Here is a 17,336-nt window from a genome sequence, read left to right on the forward strand (position 1 = left end):
AAGGGATCAGTCACAAGTGAAGTGCAGCCTCTTCTCGGGTGGAATGTAATGGCTGTTTAACAATGCACAGCGACATCACACAGCTGTCTGGGTGTTTTGGGCAAGCAGGCTGTAACCCAGTTGGAACTGGGTCAGGAGAAGAGAGGATCCACCAAAGTGCATTGGAATCTAATGATCGTGAGGCATCGGGGTGTTAATTCTGCTGCATCTCATCCAAAATATTAGCACCTGTAAAGAGAGGGGCTTCCCCCACCTCGGAGAGCTGTGCTGGGCCTGGGGTCTGTTTGATATGTTGTGGGCAGAGGTGTGGTGTCCTGGAGTAGGGATGCCAACCAGACCAGGTTGCATGCATGAGGGAGTTAAAAGAAGCCCACTAGTGGGGCTTGGTGGTGCAGGTTGAGCAAATTCTGTTTCCCTAAGAGTTGGGAAGGGATGTGATTGTGACTCTTCTTGGGGCACGCAGGGCTGTTGGCAGCAGCCTCCAATGCGGGGAGTCTTTGCCTGAGCCAGCTGGGTGTTAGTTTCCTAACACAACCAGCCTGTCAGCCACTCAGGCGCTCTCCTCTGGGCTGCATGGGCCCTGCAGGTTGACTATGAAGGCACCCCAGCCTCTAGCCTTCAAAGTGTCCTCCTGTGGTGTCCAGCCCCTTATCACTGGATACCCCCAGAAATCCCAGGCTCTCCATTCCCAAGGGAAGAGTGTACCCCAGTTTAGCAGTTTTACCTTAGCTCACTACTCCCCTATCACACAGCACTTGTGTTCAATTATAGTAAAACAAGAGGGCATTTATTTAAGAACAAATAGAGATTCAATAGAAACAAGTTTGTGATGGAAACAAATGGCTCCATACAAAACAAAATCATGAAATGTGAAGTAGGGCCTACACTTATTCATAGTTACCTTCCCCATCTAGTCAAGTAGATTCTCAGCCCAAAGTTCAGGCATTTGCTGCCCCCAAGGAGCTAGGATCCCGTCTTTCACAAAGCACCCCCACTCATCAAGGTACCTCCTCAGTGAATGGGTGCAGAGTGTCTCTCTCCACCCTGTGATATCCTCAATCAGTCTTTTGTCCTTATTCACAGACAGGGCGATTCCCTCGCTGTCCTGCCATCCTTTCCACTGCCAATGCCAAGTGGTTTCAGTGTTTATACTTTGCTGGTTTTTCATTGACTTTTCTGGGTTGGTGCAAAGGGGGACAACTGAGCAATACAGGGTGACAACTTCCTCCCACTTGAATGGGCCATCACTGAGGCACATCATTTCTTGGTGATTCACTTTCACTCCAAGGCCATAAGGGCGTGATTTTCAATATAGCTACATTCTTCCTTAAACGTCCCTCGTACACACATCTCACAATGATTATGAGTATCGATAAGTTACAAGCTTTCAGTGGAGACCTCACATGCTACCCTTTGTGGATAATGACCATGAAAGTGGTGTGTTGGGTGTAGTGAGTTTGTAAGGTCTGAGACAGGAGGTAGTTGTAAAGAACAGTGAACCCTTTCCCCATTGGCACCTGTGTCACAGTGGTGAGGCACAATGAAGATGGCTGGACCTGCACATGATGGTATGGGGGGGCGAGCTGTATACTGAAACCTACAATAAATAATTAAAGGAGAAGGTCACATGACCCTCATGGCTGTCACAGGGTTCCTCTCTCCTCGGTGTCTGGTTACATTCAAGGATCAAGTTCTAGCATCCTGACTGGTGAATTATTAAACCTCCTTGTGGCGTTCTCATCCCTTCACACTGGACATGTTTCTTCCTGGTGTCCTGCTGTGCCAGGTAGAGAGTGTCTCAACCCATCTAGGTCCTTGCAATTGGATTCTCAGGAGAGTTTTGAGGACAACTCGTCCTCTCCCCACCAACTTCTCGATCTCTGGGAACCCCTCACCTCCCTGCAAAAGGCTGGTGAGATGGAGCAGTCCTACAGATCCACAATCTCCATCTACAAGGTGAGCTGTTACCTCCCTGCAGGCTGTGGAGTGAAAGGGCTGTTCCCAATTGGCGAGAGACGCATGGGGTTGGGGGATCCTTCACAAAGGATTTAAAAGCACAAGAGAAACGGAGTGTTCTAGGGGGGAGATTAAATTAAGATTAATTTATTTAATTGGCTTTGAAAATCTGTGGGCCATATCCTCAGCTGGAGTAAAGTGGTGTAGTTCCAAGGCTGTATGAATCCTGGTCTGGTGTGAGAACAGAGTGATGGCCGAAGGGGGGTGTGGTGTAATTCAGCGCAGAACCCGGCAGTGCTGGGGCTAACCTCTGGGCATTCTGGTGTATTAAGGCAGAACACCTTTCCCAGTGAATCTCTGCTATGGGAGAGCTAGAGAGGCTCAGCTGGGGGGGCTGTCCCAGGAGGGAGGGAGGGAGGGAGCCAAGAGGGTAAAGCAGGAAAGAAACAGGCTGAAACTGAGCAGGATTTTGGCTGATCTTAGGAATCCTTTCCGGACAGTGAGGATCTACTGGACTGTGGAATATTCTCCCAGGGAAATGGTGGAAGCCCCATTGCTTGGAACCTGTAAAGCTAGACTGATCAAAGCCCTGGAGAATACACTGTGGGGAGTCATTCTGCCTTGGCAATGGAGGGGTGAATTACGTGTTACCTAATAGGAAAGGCCTGTCTCTAACACCTATATTCTGGGGGGGGCACCTGTATTGAAGGTGTCCAGGGGAGGCATGTGATAGAAATTGGCCAGAGAGCTCCCCTGCGTGTGCTCTGCATGACTGGTGTGAAAATCTGTGTATGTCTGAAGAGACACCAAGGATTAGTGAGTGCTGCTGTGTGTCCAGGCCAATTACTGTCTCTCCGTGAATGCACATTGTTACAGGTGTTTTTCTAGTTACAGGTGTACATTTGCCTGTGCGCACACAGCATGAGACCTGCTTATAATTGGCATCTTATAGTGAATTTTGGGGAAGAAAAAACCCCTTTCAACAGCAGAGAGTTCCAGTCAATGTAGACAAGTGTTAAAACTCTCAGGCGAATCAAACATGCCCAGACACTAGTTTCTCTGACCGCAAGTTGAGGGTAGATTAGTGGCTGTGCAGCTCCCTGTCTGAGTGACCAGACCGATCTGACTGGTCTCCGATGTACAGATCAAATTATACAATGCACCTTTTTGGTAAAGATGCTGCCCGGATCGGAGCTCTTTCTAAAAGAATCCTGCGCACAACCATGCCCAGCTGGGCTGGAGTGTGCAAGTGAGGGTACTTCCTTTCTGTGCTGGGCTTGTCTCCTTAATTTTGTGCAGTGCTTAGATCCCACGTTCGAATTTCCAGACTGCTGCCCCTGCGTGGCGTGTAATAAGGGGTTCTGTGCACACTGCCCACCTTCAGTTAATACAGTAAATAGACGTACGAGGCTGGGTTAAGACTGCGCCATACCTTGACTCTATCAACCTATGGGGCCCTGATGCTCATGACATGGTTGCCAGGAAGTGATGCCCACCCCTGAGGGTGGAAAGAAACCTACTAGGTTCTGGGTGCGGGTAGTAGCACTTGGGGAAGTTCAGAGGGAAGGGTGATCTCCTGATCACCTCACCCCAATGTTTACTCTCTGCTGGAAGAGAAGATGCAAGAACGGGACCTCCCCAGTGAGAAGGGTGCCTGAGCCTGAAACCAGAGACTGGTGGGATGGGTAGGCCGCAGCTCTGTCGGATGAATCACATAAGGAGGGCACAGGCCTCATCCCAGGCCCCGGGGCATGGAGGAGGATCGCATTAACTTGTTGTGTTCTTTCACCCCTCTCCCCAACTTGGATGGATGATAGAGCATCTTGGAGCAGTTTAACCCTGCCCTGGAGAACCTGGTCTACCTGGGCAATAACTACTTACGTGCTTTCCATGGTGAGTGCTGTCTCGACTCCCGCCTGTGCTTAGTGTGGGGACAGCTTGGATTGTGTCCATGGGCATCACCCTCGATTGGCAGGTGGGGGGCGTCAGTCTGTGCTCCTGGGGCTGTTCTGAGCTTGTGGGTAGGCAGGAGAATAGGTGATGAGGACGGGAGATGGCAAAGAAGGGAAGAGTTGAAGAAAAGGGGCAGAGGATAAGGATGGAGCACGGTTATTTAGGGAAGCTTTAATCCAGCTGCCCTCTCTCCTTGTATTTCTGCAGCACTGTCTGAGGCTGCTGAAGTCTATTTCAAGGCAATACAGAAGATTGGGGAGCAAGCCCTGCAGAGCTCCACCTCGCAAATGCTGGGTAAGTTTCTCCTACTGACTGTCTCTGGGAGGTGGGTCAATTTGAAATGTTGACCTCCTCTCCAGCCCAGCCCATCCCATCCCTTCCCCGCCCCAGTGCTCCCATCGCACCAGAGGCATGAGGAACGAAGGACCGCACTGGGAAAGGAGCCTGAGTCTCCTGCATGACCACGCCCGTCGCTAACCCCCAGATGCGCTAGGCCTGGTCTGTGTAGCACTCCCAGCCCCCAATGATCCCAAGGCCTGAAAGCCAGGCTTCATATGTGGCTTTGCAGAGCACTAACCCCCGCAGAGCACTAGGCCCAGCCTCCCCGTGTCCCACCCGCCTCAGAGACGGAAGCCCGGACCTCCTGCTGTACATGGTAGAGCAGAGCACGGAGCTCTGGGGATCGCACAGCCAGGGGCTTTGCCATGGAATCCAGCCCTGGCTGCAGAATTCTGATCCAAGCGTCCCGGCTTTCATTTCACACAAACAATGTTCCGTGTCGTCACGGCGGTGAGGGAAACTCTGACTATATGAACCAACCGTAACGGACGCTGTGCTGCCTTCATGAGTCTGCAGCCAGCCTGAAGCGAGAACTCAGAGAGACAGGAGGCAGCCCCCATTCACCTGGGTTAGCTCTGAAACCTAAAGATGGCAATTTAACTATTTCACTGCTGATCAGGTTAGCAAAAAGATCCAGCTAATGTGCTTATCTCCCAGTCCTCAACTGCCTCCCAGGCCTTCCTCAGATCCCCAGTCGCTTCCTACTCAGCAGCCCGTCACTCCTCACTACCCCCATCCATCGCAACTTATTCATACAAAAATCTGTGGCACATCTCAAACAGAAACATGGGGACAATGTAAACGAAATGGAATGTAATATCAAAATAAGCCACATAGTGGCGAGCACCACTAAGTGCGCAGGCGTATTTAATTCTGCATTCGTTGCAAACGGATATTTAATGTAGATAAAGCTGTCACCAAATTTTTGGCCTGCTGCCGCAGTGTCGTGCAGAATCCAGGGTCCTTGGGGCAGACAGTCGATGTGACTTGCTGTGAAGTACACAACGGCTTGCCCTGGGGCACAGATCCCAGCCTTCCAACCCCTTGCTAACTCCACTATGCAAGAGACTGGAAGACCGGGAGCTGGTACCACAGTTTCCCATGGCGCGCTAAGCCACTAGCCCTCAGGTGTGGTTTATAACGTGCATATTCTGATGGTAATCAGTGAAATTATAGAAAGGGATTGAGCAGCTGTTATAGAATGAAGCGGATTGGCTGAAACCCTCTCCTCACACCTTGGACCCAGCCCCAGCAGACAGCTAATGCATAGCGATAGTAGTTGGACTTTTGCACCAAGATAACGCTGTGCCGGTCATGTAACAGTGGCGATTAGTGCTAATGGCCCCTTTGTTTTAACTCTCTGGGAGAGAATGATACACGCAAGGAGGAAGGTCTGACTATGATACTTTGATCTCTTTTCTTGAAGGTCAAATTTTGATGCAGATGTCTGACACCCACAGGCATATGAACTCTGACCTGGAAGTAGTGGTGAGTATCTTGCCGTGGCCCATCTGTACTGGGAGCAGCCCTTAGCTGTATGCTGGGCCTAATGGAGCTGTGTTTTATGGAGCTGCAGTGGCTAGATGCCATCTGTTGTTTCCATACCAAGAGTTTGGGGTGGTTTGCTCCCAGTTTGTGGTGAGCAGAACTGGGGGAGGGGTTAGGGTTGCCAACTTTCTACATGCACAAAACTGAACACTCTTGCCCTGCCCCTCCTTTGAGGCCCTGCCCCTTTTCTGAGCGCCCCCCCCTCTTCCCCCCCGTCGCTCACTCTCCCCACCCTCACTCGCTCATTTTCACCGGGCTGGGGCAGGGGATTGGGTGCGGGGTGGGGGTGTGAGAGCTCTGGCTGTGGGTGTGGGGCCGGGGATGAGGGATTTGAGGTGTAGGAGGGGGCTCCAGGCTGGGACCGAGGGGTTCGGAGGGTGGGAGGGTGATCAGGGCTGGGGTTGGGGCAGGGGGTTGGGGTGTGAGGGTGGGTGAGGGCTCTGGCTGAGGGTGAAGACTCTGGGGTGGGGCTGGGGATGAGGGGTTTGGGGTGCAGGAGGGTTTTCCGGACTGGGATTGAGGGGTTCGGAGGACGGGAGTGAGCTCCAGGCTGGGGCAGGGGGTTGGGGTGTGGGAGGGGGTGCAGGCTGCGGCTGGGAGTGTGGGCTCTGGGTTGGGGCTGTGAATGAGAGGTTTGGGGGGCAGGAGGAGGATCAGGGCTGGGGCAGGGAGTTGGGACACGGGAGGGGATCAGGGGTGCAGGCTCTGGGTGGCACTGACCTCAAGCAGCTCCCAGAAGCAGCAGCATGTCCCCTCTCCAGCTCCTACGTGGAGGTGCAGCCAGGCAGCTCTGCGTGCTGCCCCGTCCGCAAGTGCCGCTCCCATTGGCTGTGGTTCCCAGACAATGGGAGCTGCAGAGCCGGCGCATAGGAGCTGGATGGGAGAAATGCCGCTGCTTCCGGGAGCCGCGTGGAGCCACAGCAGGTAGGGAGCCTGCCTTAGCCCCCCTGCGCTGCCGACCAGACTTTTAACGGCCCGGTCAGCGGTGCTGACCAGAGCTGCCAGGGTCCCTTTTCAACCGGGCGTGCCGGTCGTAAACCGGACACCTGGCAACCCTAGGAGGGGGATGTAATCTAAGCAGCATCCAGTTCCGACGTGCCAATATTTCCCTCTCACCCCCTCCCCCGCCCCCAGTTGTGCTGTTGGGGGTGGGGGTAGAGAAGGGGAGGACTAGTGAAAAACGAGGATGTTAACCCTTTCCCGGCTGTGCGGTTGTTATTGATATGACAGCAGTGTCTAGAGGTCCCAACTGACATGGAGAGACAGCCTTCGCCCCAGAGAGCTTTCCGTCTGATTAGACAAGACAAAGAGTGGGAGGAAAAGCAGTATCGGCTCTGTCTGCAGATGTCTGGCCAAGCGTGTCCACCAGGAGTCAGGACAGGGGGGGTTTCTCCTGGGCACTCCCTAACTCTCCCGTTTCGGGTCCCCTCACCTCCCAGCTGTCAGCAGTGCCCAGTAATACCAGCTGCTAGGGGCGGTTTCTAACGACTTCTCTGCCTCGTCTAGGCTCAGACATTCCACGGCGACCTGCTGCAGCACATGGAAAAAAACACCAAGCTGGACATGCAGTTCATCAACGTGAGCCCCAGCCCTTCCCTGTCCCTCCTGAGCTCTTTGCAGGCTTCCCTCTCCCCAACCCCTAAGCAGGGTGCTGGACCTCTCTCCCCACACCCTCACTGCGCCCCTCCCTCCTTTGAGTCCCTTAGCGCAGCTCAGGCTTTCACCCTCTTGCTGGTTTAGATCATTGTTTCATCCCTGAGGCGTTTCCAAGGATATTCCAGGCTTTCCCTGGGGCAGGGGTTGGGAAGTGTCTCTCGCCACCTGGAGAAAAAGAGACTTTCCTTCTGCCTAGCTGCCATGTCCTCATGGGCTGACTTGGCCAGCTCTCCTTCGTGGTAGCTAGGATTCACTGGGCTCCTAAGTCCCATTTTCAAAAGAGATTTAGGCCCATTGACTTTCAATGAGATTTAGGCTCCTAAGTCCCCTCTGTGCTTTAGAAAAAGTTCCTTATAGTCTCTGGTCTCCTTCTGTGCTCCCGGCAGGACAGCCATCAGCGGTATGAACTGGAGTACCGGCACAGGGCTGCCAACCTGGAGAAGTGCATGTCGGAGCTGTGGAGGATGGAGAGGACTCGAGACAAAAACGTCTGGGAAATGAAGGTGGGAAATTAAGTGGAGGCAAGGATGGCCCTGAGACGCGGGAGAGTCTGGAATGAGGAGAGTGGTCATTGCAAGCTGATGCTGATGATGCCTCCAGAGCCCAAGATAGTTTATAGCTTGTCTCTCCCTTAGTTAGAACACAAGGGGGTGTTCCCTGGATTGCAAAAGGCAGCAAGTTGACACACAGATAGGAGACATACTTTTCCACACAGGGTACCGTTAATCTGTGGAACTCCCTCCTGCAGGATGTTTCTGAGGCAAACTGTGTGGAAAGACTAAAATAAGATTAGGGGCCAGATCCCTATAAATGTTGTGTGCTGCTTCAGCATAGCAAAGGGGTTATAAAGGCTGATGACCCAGCCAGCTGAGGGAAACCCTGGGTTTATTCCCCCAAATACTGCTTTGTGCAGACCCAGGGTGCTGCATTGACATCAATCCCTTCTCCTCTTGTCCACCCAGGACAACGTGAGGCGCTTGCACTCGGAAATGCAGGCATTTGTGTCTGAGAGCCAGAGGGCTGCCGAGCTGGAGGAGAAGCGTCGCTACCGCTTCCTGGCTGAAAAGCACCAGCTGCTCTCCAGCACCTTCCTCCAGGTCTACAGCAGGGTAAGGAGGGGGTATGGCCTGAGGTTGCGGGGAGGGACATAGCCATAGCCACTTAGTCCTGCCCTGAGTGCAAGGGACTGGACTAGAAGACCTCTTGAGGTCCCTTCCAGTCCTACGTTTCAATGTTTCTATGTGGGGATGTGTACCTTACAATCCTTGTCTCAGAAAAATTTCTTACCTAAAGCAGCTTTTCCGCATCACCTACCCACATGGTGGGGGATCCACCGTTCGAAGATACAGAGAGCGCTGCATCTTTGTCCACTAAGTGATGGTTCATAAGGGGCCCTTTTGCTTCTCTTTTATACCCCTCAAAGTTCATTTTCTTTTTCTTAAGAGTTAGGACTACCCGCTGGGGTTCAGACTGTGGTATCCTGCAGCATGCCGATGACAAGCTATTTCCTCATCCTCCTGATAACTGGTGTTTACCTCAGAGACAAATTGTCTCTGGCATCATCATGCTCAATTGACATCATAGACCCAGGCAAGCAGGCAAATCAACATTCCTTTGTCTAGGACAAACATGTTTATGAGGTCTGCCCCCAAAACATATTTCTGGCACACGTACATAGCTCTTTACATACCGCCCATCACTCGATGATATTCTTGACCGGTGTGTCACCAGCTTTCAGCTGATACTTCACACAACACTCGTCACAGATAAATACTGTGATGGCAATGAGTTAGGGGTAGTGAGTGTGTCAGGCCTGATGGGAGTTACAGAATAGTTGGCCCTCTGCCAATCAGCATTGAGGGGCTTGTAGAGTGGCCAGGGTGTCTCACCTGCCTCACCCTGCTGGTGGCAATGAGGACAGTGCACTTGGGTACAGGCTGTAGCTTGTTTTGGGTCCCCACTCTTTAATTCCCCCTTTCCCCCTCACAGCTGGTCTGCTCCCATTCTCCTCCGATCTCTCCCCTCTATCTCTCCCCAGGCCTGGGGCATCATCCAGAGCAAGGTGCCAAAGTGGAAGGAGCAATTGGAGGCCAGCCGCAATCCAAGCAGCAGACACTCCCCGAGCCTGCTCAGTGCCTCCCATGGCCAGGGGTATCCGTCAGGCCGCCTGACCCCCAGCCACCTCGACATGGTGAGAAAAATGCCAACAAATGATCTCTCCAGTAACGGGGGTGCCTGGGATGGCCTCTCCCAGGGCAGCGATCCCATAACAGAGGGTCAGCCCAGCTTTTTCCCAGGGTCTGTTATTTTTTTGGGGTGGGAGGCAATCCCATGTGTATCCCATTAATCTGTACCTCCAGGGTCTCACCTGATTGTCCTCCCTTGGTGGCATTAGCTATCCAAGACGAGGTGTGGGGGGCGGGCGGGGAGAGATTGTGTGTGTGTGTAGGAGTGTTGGGGGTGGGGAGGGATACACTCCCTTAGGGACCAGGCTTCTCTCGAAGAGGAATCTCTTCTGTGGTGCTCACGCTCACCTTCATTTCCTTCCAACAGCCTCAGAGGCCTCTGGGAGATTTTGGCTCAGCCATGACTGGACGTAATTCAAGCCCCTTCCTCCAGGAGCCTGCAGAACTTCTTAGACCCTCTCCTCAGCCAGAGCCAACCAGGAGAGGCCTGCAGAAGACTTCATCTGCTGGTAAGACTGGGTAGATGGGGGCAGTGGTGTGGGGCTAGTTGTACCTTATGTGAGCAGGTACAGGCTGGATTTGGGAGGGACAAAGCTGCCCATAATGCATTTGTCCCAGGGTGCACTTGGGCACCTGTTCTATGCAAGGGCGAGAGGGCAGGGTACATGGAGGGTGGGAGTGAAGCCCACGAGTGAATGAACAGGGACCCAAACAGGCAGGGTCAGGGCTCCATTAGGGAAGCTGTGTGAGTGGGATAGGGAAGCCCAGGTCTGAATGGACAATGGAAGCGTCTCACTCCATCAGCGGTGGGTCCCTCCCAGCCAGGCTGGGGTCTTGCAGGGGGAGTCTAAGGTTGAAAGAAGCCCTCTGAAACCCCTCACGCCTTGGCTGCTCCTGGCAGGCTCGCTCTCCGCCGGCCAGCGCTCGCGCTCCAGCTCCTTCGGGGAGCGGGCAGGAGGAGGCGGCAGCGTGTTGAGAGTCCAGGCAATTGTGCCCCACTCTGCTGGCGCCAACCGCACCTTGCTAGGGTTCAACTTCGGGGACGTCATCACGGTGCTGATCCCAGAGGCGCAGAACGGCTGGCTGTACGGCAAGCTAGAGGGATCATCCACGTAAGTGCGCTCAGCCTGTCTCCGTGGTGCTGGGCTGGAGGGGGGATCTTGGCGAAGGCAGAAGCCAGCTGTGAAGAGCTGGGCTCCAAGGATTAATGCCCTGCTCTCAAGCCTTCCTGCTTAAAAAAGCAATGCCAGTCTCAGTCTAGCCGAGGGGTTTCTCACTTACACGGGCAGCAGCTACTGCTATGGCACAGTGACAGTTACCGAAAGGCACAACTGGTGCCATCCCTGGCCTGGTATCCGATATGGGGCATAGGTTACTGGCAACGTGGGGCAGGGTGTGGGTTGGAATTTGTGGGGTGCCTGCTTGCCATATAGTTCTTACCCAGATGCTGCCTTTCTATTTGAGGTTCATTAGTCCCAGCTGTGTCTACCTTTGGAGCAGGGGAGTTTCCAGGAGAGAGTCCCAGGGGATTCGCCAAAACTGTCCTCGCTTTCTGGGGTCGGCTTGTCTCTGTCCAAAAAAGTGTCCAATATGAGCCCACTCCCAGCGGTGCGGGGGGAGCTCTCCCAGGAAAACCCAGGTGCTGGTGGCTTAGTAAATGGTGCTCTTTCCTCTAAGTCGTCCCTGAACAAAGGCCCTGACCTGGTGCTGGGGGGGGGGGTCCACGTGCTGCTAGAAGTGCTGTTCTTTCAGCTCAGACACAAGGCAAAGGGCTCGGTGACTGGTGGCCATTTTAAGATCCCATCACGGCCCTCCATGCAATGAGCGTGTTCGCCCCAGTGCCCTGGCCAGACTCCACCACGGGTAACGGAAAGCTAAGAAACGTGTTGCTGCAAAGGCTCATTGTCCCCTCTGTCTCCGGGGCCTTAGGAGCGGCTGGTTTCCCGAAGCTTTCATAAAGCCCCTGGGGGGAGTAAGAGACCCGGAGGAACCACCCACCAGGTAATGGGAGCTGCTGAAGTGTATGTTTGTACGTCATTCACGCAAGCGTGTGCCTGGGTGACGCAGTGTCCTGTGTGGAGCTGCCCATCGAGGCTACGGCTCTTGGGCATGCTCAGGAACTTGTCTGAGGGCCATTGGCACCCTTGGACGTGGCTTTTCTCAATGAAACTGTGACGTGTTGCTCCCATTATGGCACAATATTTCCAGGGGCCTTTAAATCTCTAGTTAGGTAAATCCTAGGGGTACATATTCCCTGTGTCAGTGGGTCTCAAACTTTCGTACTGGTGACCCCTTTCACACAGCAAGCCTCTGAGTGCGACCCCCCTTATCAATTAAATACACAATTTTATATATTTAACACCATTATAAATGCTGGAGGAAAAGCAGGGTTTGGGGTGGAGGCTGACAGCTCATGACCCCCCCCATGTAATAACCTCGCGACCTCCTGAGGGGTCCCGACCCCCAGTTTGAGAACCCCTGCCCTATGGCAACCTCTTGGAAGGGATTCCCAGGGGACACATTCCCAGACCACATGTGCTGTATGGAGAGATCCCAGAGCACTCTTCCCCAGAGCTGGATTCTGGCCTTTTCTTCTTGGAATCTCTCCTTTCCCCTCTTGCTCAGGTCCTTCCCGCTGCGGAGCAGTCACAGCATGGATGGCCTGGATTGCCCCAGTGTCCCGTCAGCAGGAAATTACCGACACAACGCTGCCCTGCCCCAGTCACCAAGCCCTTCTCCAGCCTCACTTGGTGCTGGCAGCCGCCGGAGCAGCTTGGCTAGTGCTGCCGCTCCTTCAGATTCCAAGGTGAGTGGGCACAGTGCTATTCTAACCTGAGCTAAGGCAGTGAGAGGGGATCTGTGGGCTAGGGTGTGTCCCTCAACCAACACTGACCTTCGCTTTCATGTCCTTTCTAATTGAGGATAGTTAACAGGTTACCAAGGGAGGTTGTGGAATCTCCGTCACTGGAGGTTTTTAAGAACAGGCTGGACAAACACCTGTCAGGGATGGTCTAGGTTTAGTCAGTGTCTCAGCGCAGGGAGCTGGACTTGGTGACCTCTCAAGGTCCCTTCCAGCCCTACATTTCTGTGATGCCATGATACACACCTGCTCCAACCAGGCTTAGTGGGAAGGGAAGGGTCATCCTGACCTCACTGCGTCACAGATTTCATCCATCTCGCCCATGCTTCTGGGCCTCTTTAGTGCTGCTCCTGGCCATCCATGAATCCACCCTAGCTGATCTCAGCTACTCTGCTGGGCACGGGCTACTTTACAGCTGCTCCCCTCCATCCCTTTGAACCTCCCTGCAGAATGAAGTCATCTTCAGCACAGCTCCTGTCCATCCGTCCCTAGCAAACTCTGTGCCCTATCCCGTGGGAGAGCCCTGGCCCCTGTGCTCCTCTCACTTCTTCCCTTTATTACCCAGCAGGGGCCCTTCAGTTTACTCCTCTTCTCCATGACATCCCAGCCTGATTTCTGGTGGCTCCGGGGCAGCAGCTCTTTCTGCTAAAAGTAGGACCATGAGTGATGGAGCTAGGCTGGGGACCAGCTGACAGAGATGCCATCCTTCTTTCCTTGAAAGGGCTAGGGATAGCTCTTTTGGGTGCCTCTTCTAAAGGCAGCTGAGGATGGGGAAGGGTGAATAAAAGCCTGGGAGCAGAGGGCCTGCATTCAGGTCTCAGCAAGGTGGGGAATAGAATACAGAGGCTTTCACTTGAGATCTTAGGTTCCAATTTGGACCCAGAATGGGGTAAGAAGGCAGGGTGAAGGGCAGAAGTGTGTTTGGATGCCACAGGGGATTGGGGGATGGGATACGGAGTCTGTCCTCTCTAGGTGATTGGTTCCAATCCCAAGCTGGAGGGATCTGGATGGTTCAAGGGATTGAGAAATGGAATATGTAGCTTTTCACCTCTGGGTCTGTGGTTCTGGTGAAGCCCCAGTCTGCCTGGCTCAGGGGACTGGGATGGTCCTTCCACTCCGCGTCTTTGGGGCGCTTCGGCAGCGGGTCCTTCACTCGCTCCAGGACTCGCCGCCGAAGCGCCCCGAAGACGCGGCACGGAAGGACATCCTACCCCCTAAAAGTCACTGGTTCCAAACCAGCCCCAGCCTGGGAAACTGGACACCTCAGGGGATCGAGGAATGGGAGCTTTTCTCCTCTGACTCTGACCCAGCCATAGGTCAGCAGTCAATGAAAGTCATTCCCAGCTGATGGCTGTGGAGCGAGCTGTGTGAAATGAGTTGGGGTCTTAATCTAGTACCTAGTGGGGCAGATATTTGCATCACAAGCCCCAGCATCACCAGTTATCACTCCCTTCGGAGGCTCGGCAGATACCAGGATGAAATGGGCTGTAGCAACTGAACTCTTCTTTCTTCCCAGGGTTGGTCCCTCCAGGGCAGCCCAGAGGCGCAATTTGGGGCAGTATATGTTGGGATCTTGCTGTAAAGCTGTATCTGAATGTTATATGAGTAGGGGCCTACCAAATTCATGGTCCATTTTGGTCAATTTCACAGTCATAGGATTTTAAAAATAGTAAATTTCATGATTTCAGCTATTTACATCTGAAATGTCAGGTGTTGTAATTGTAGGGGTCCTGATCCAAAAAGGAGTTGTGGGGGGGTCACAAGGTTATTGGGTGGGGGTGGTACTGCTACTCCTACCAGGGCCGGCGCTTCCACTAGGCGACCCTAGGTGGTCGCCTAGGGCGGCAGGATTTGGGGGGGCGGCATTTTGCCATCCTCGGCAGCAATTCAGCAGTGGGGGGTCCTTCCACTCCGCATCTTCGGGGCGCTTCGGCAGCGGGTCCTTCACTCGCTCCAGGACCCGCCGCTGAAGCGCCCGAAGACGCGGCACGGAAGGACATCCGCCGCCGAATGCTCAGAGGAGGAGCGCTGCCGCCTAGGGCGGCAAAAACCCTGGCGCCGCTCCTGACTCCTATTTCTCTGCTGCTGCTGCTGGCAGCGGCGCTGCCTTCAGAGCTGGGCAGCTGGAGAGCAGAGGCTGCTGGCCAGGAGTCCAGCTCTGAAGGCAGAGCCGCCACCAGCAGCAGCAGAGAAGTAAGAATGGCCTGGTATGGTATTGCCACCCTTACTTCTGTGCTGCTTCCTTCAGAGCTGGGCCCTCAGTCAGCAGCCGCCATTCTCTGGCGCCCAGCTCTGAAGGCAGCAGCGCAGAAGGAAGGGTGGCATGGTATAGTGTTGCCACTCTTACTTCTGTGCTGCTGTTGGCAGGATGCTGCCTTCAGACCTGGGCTTCCAGCCAACAGCCACTGCTCTTTGGCCACCCAGCTCCGAAGGCAGCACAGAAGTAAGAGTGGCAATGTCAGGACCCCCAATTTGAGAAACGCTGGTCTCCCCTGTGACATCTGTATAGTACAGGGTAAAAGCACATAAAAGACCAGATTTCACGGAGGGGAGACCAAATTTCACAGTCCGTGACACGTTTTTCACGGCTGTGAATTTAGTTAGGGCCCTATATATGAGGCTGTAGGAAGCATGCAGGGGTCGGGAGGTGGTATCCCAGGCCCTCCTGTGATCAGAGGGGGCATCTCTGGCCATGCTGGCCTGTGAATTCTAGTGCCAGTTTTGTTTGTTTGCTCTTTGCTGTGCTCTGCAGATCCTAAACTCCCATGATCAGAAATGCACCCTCCTCCCTGAGAAAGAGAGGGGGGCCTGGGAGCCTGTGGGGGGAGGGACAAAATTCCCTCTTCCGCCTGCACAGAAAGGGGGATATTTGTTCTCTGCAATTCTGCTTTGGTGGGATTTTTCAAAAGCACCTAAGCTATTTAGGAGCCCAAGTCCAATTAATGGGGATTGGAGAATGGGATATGGAGTCTATCATCCCGTTAGTGGGACTTGGGCTCTTTAATTGTTCAGGTGCTTTTGAAAGTCCCACTGCGTGTGTGTTTGTGTGTGTGTCTTTCCCTCCTCCTCTCTTTGTGCCTCTCTCTAACCTGCACAATGTGCTTACTCTCAGCTTTTGACCCTTTGTCTCGTTTCGTTGCAGAAGTCAGCTATGCAGGAGCAGCCCCCAGAGCTCTTCCCCCGGTAAGTGAAGTCTGATATCACTGGTGGTTTTATCTTATTGTTTGGAAAGTCCTGGAGAACTGGGGAGGTGCCTGGAAAAAAGCAAGTGTGGTACCAGTCTTCCAAAAAAGGAAGGAAGGGTGAGCGTGACAATTACTGCCCTGTCAACTGACTCCTATCGCTGTTAAAATAATAGAACAATGAATGAGAGGAGGGTAAAAACAGTCTCTAGCAAGGCCTCCAGGCCTCTCCTAGAGGAACTGGAGTAAGAGCTCCCAGGTTGAGGAGATGATGAATTGGGTCCCTCAGAACTGCCCATTTGGAAGGGTCCAAAGGGAGGGTGTAACTAAGAGCAAATTAGGACAGGAAAGTCAGGCCAGTGAGAGCTGCTGGACTGTCAATTAGTTTCCCAAGGGAAGCGGTATGGAAGCCCCATCATGAGGGGGACACAAACTATTCTGGACAGGTACTAGCAAATGTACCATAGTGAGCAAGCTGCAGCTGCACCAGCCCCAGGGAGATCTGACAGGCTTTCGCCATCTCCTCTCCATCCTCTGAACCTTTCAGAGAATACAAAGTGGGGCGAGCTCTCTAGTGGGGGATGGGATGGGCGACTGGCAGGGCAGGAGGCGACTCTCGGAAACGCTGCCCAATGGTCAAGGTGGATTGAAACAGCAGGGGGGGCTCTTGCTGCCCCAAAGGGCAGGGGGAGAGGAGGAGCCGCATGCCCAAGCCACCTCCCTGTTCTCTTTTATTTGAACCCTTGCCACCGCCCCCCTCCTCCCACAACTCCTCCTCCTTCACTGGCTAATTGCTCATCTTGTGAACGGTGCCAAGGGTAGGGGGGAATGGCCATGCCAGGGTGGAGGAGGGGTTCCTGTCCAGGGAGAGGCTGGGGAGTGGCTCTACCAGGAGGGGGTGAAGAGGAGGGTCCCTCCCAGGGAGAGGGAGGGAATGGCCCTGTCAGGAAGAGGTGAGGGGAGGCAGTCCCATGCAGGGAGGGAAGGGGAGTGGCCCTGTCAGGGGGCATGAGGAGGAGGGTTACCAGGAGAGAGTACGGAGATGTATTATAATTAACTGCATTGATAACTTGCACCTGGTGGCCCCCATCCGAATGAGACCGTTTCCCGCTCTCAGCAGGGAAGCTTTCTACTGTCCCTGCAGCGCGTCCCCACAACATTCTCTGTGACGGGGCCTCTGCCAGGGCCCTATGGCCAGGCGGTGCTGAAACAGCCTTTCCTGAGCCTTTAGTTCTCCTCTTGCCTTTCTCCTTCCAGCGGCACCAACCCGTTTGCCACGGTAAAGCTGCGCCCCACCGTCACCAACGACCGGTCGGCACCCATCATCCGGTGAAAGGGGGCCGTGGAGAGCAGCGGATTCTGGGGGGTTGACAGCAGCAGAGGTGGTAGAAACGCATAGTCCTTTCCCATTCCCGGGCCACTGTGGGATCTCGGGTTGGCGCTAACCTAGTGCACGTTCTCAGGGCGCGCCTCAGTCTTACTCCCTGTGTCTGGCGCACTCCAGCAGTAAATAGATTCCCTGGTTTTCTTTGGCGTTCTCTTTGGATTGACGTGTGTGATGCTGGTCACGCTGAGTGGAAGGTGTCCCCACTGGTGCTGGTAGCATGGGCAGGGGGTTGCTTATACCTAAGCACTGGGAGCTGGAGGAGGGCCCGT

At 54.0% G+C, this 17,336-nt stretch overlaps 1 protein-coding gene across 1 annotated transcript; it reads left to right on the forward strand.

The window, feature by feature from the left end:
* Positions 1-1,917: 1,917 nt before the first annotated feature.
* BAIAP2L2 (BAR/IMD domain containing adaptor protein 2 like 2) lies at positions 1,918-17,013 on the forward strand. Its single transcript, XM_065423376.1, has 14 exons — positions 1,918-1,956; positions 3,774-3,849; positions 4,117-4,203; positions 5,675-5,736; positions 7,303-7,374; positions 7,839-7,955; positions 8,415-8,561; positions 9,491-9,643; positions 10,006-10,147; positions 10,540-10,750; positions 11,568-11,639; positions 12,264-12,444; positions 15,641-15,681; positions 16,938-17,013. The coding sequence occupies exons 1-14, from the start codon at positions 1,918-1,920 to the stop codon at positions 17,011-17,013; spliced, it is 1,476 nt and encodes a 491-aa protein (XP_065279448.1).
* The last annotated feature ends 323 nt before the right edge of the window (positions 17,014-17,336 follow it).

This window comes from Emys orbicularis, chromosome 1 (genome assembly GCF_028017835.1).
Source record: "Emys orbicularis isolate rEmyOrb1 chromosome 1, rEmyOrb1.hap1, whole genome shotgun sequence".
Classification (NCBI taxonomy): domain Eukaryota; kingdom Metazoa; phylum Chordata; order Testudines; family Emydidae; genus Emys; species Emys orbicularis.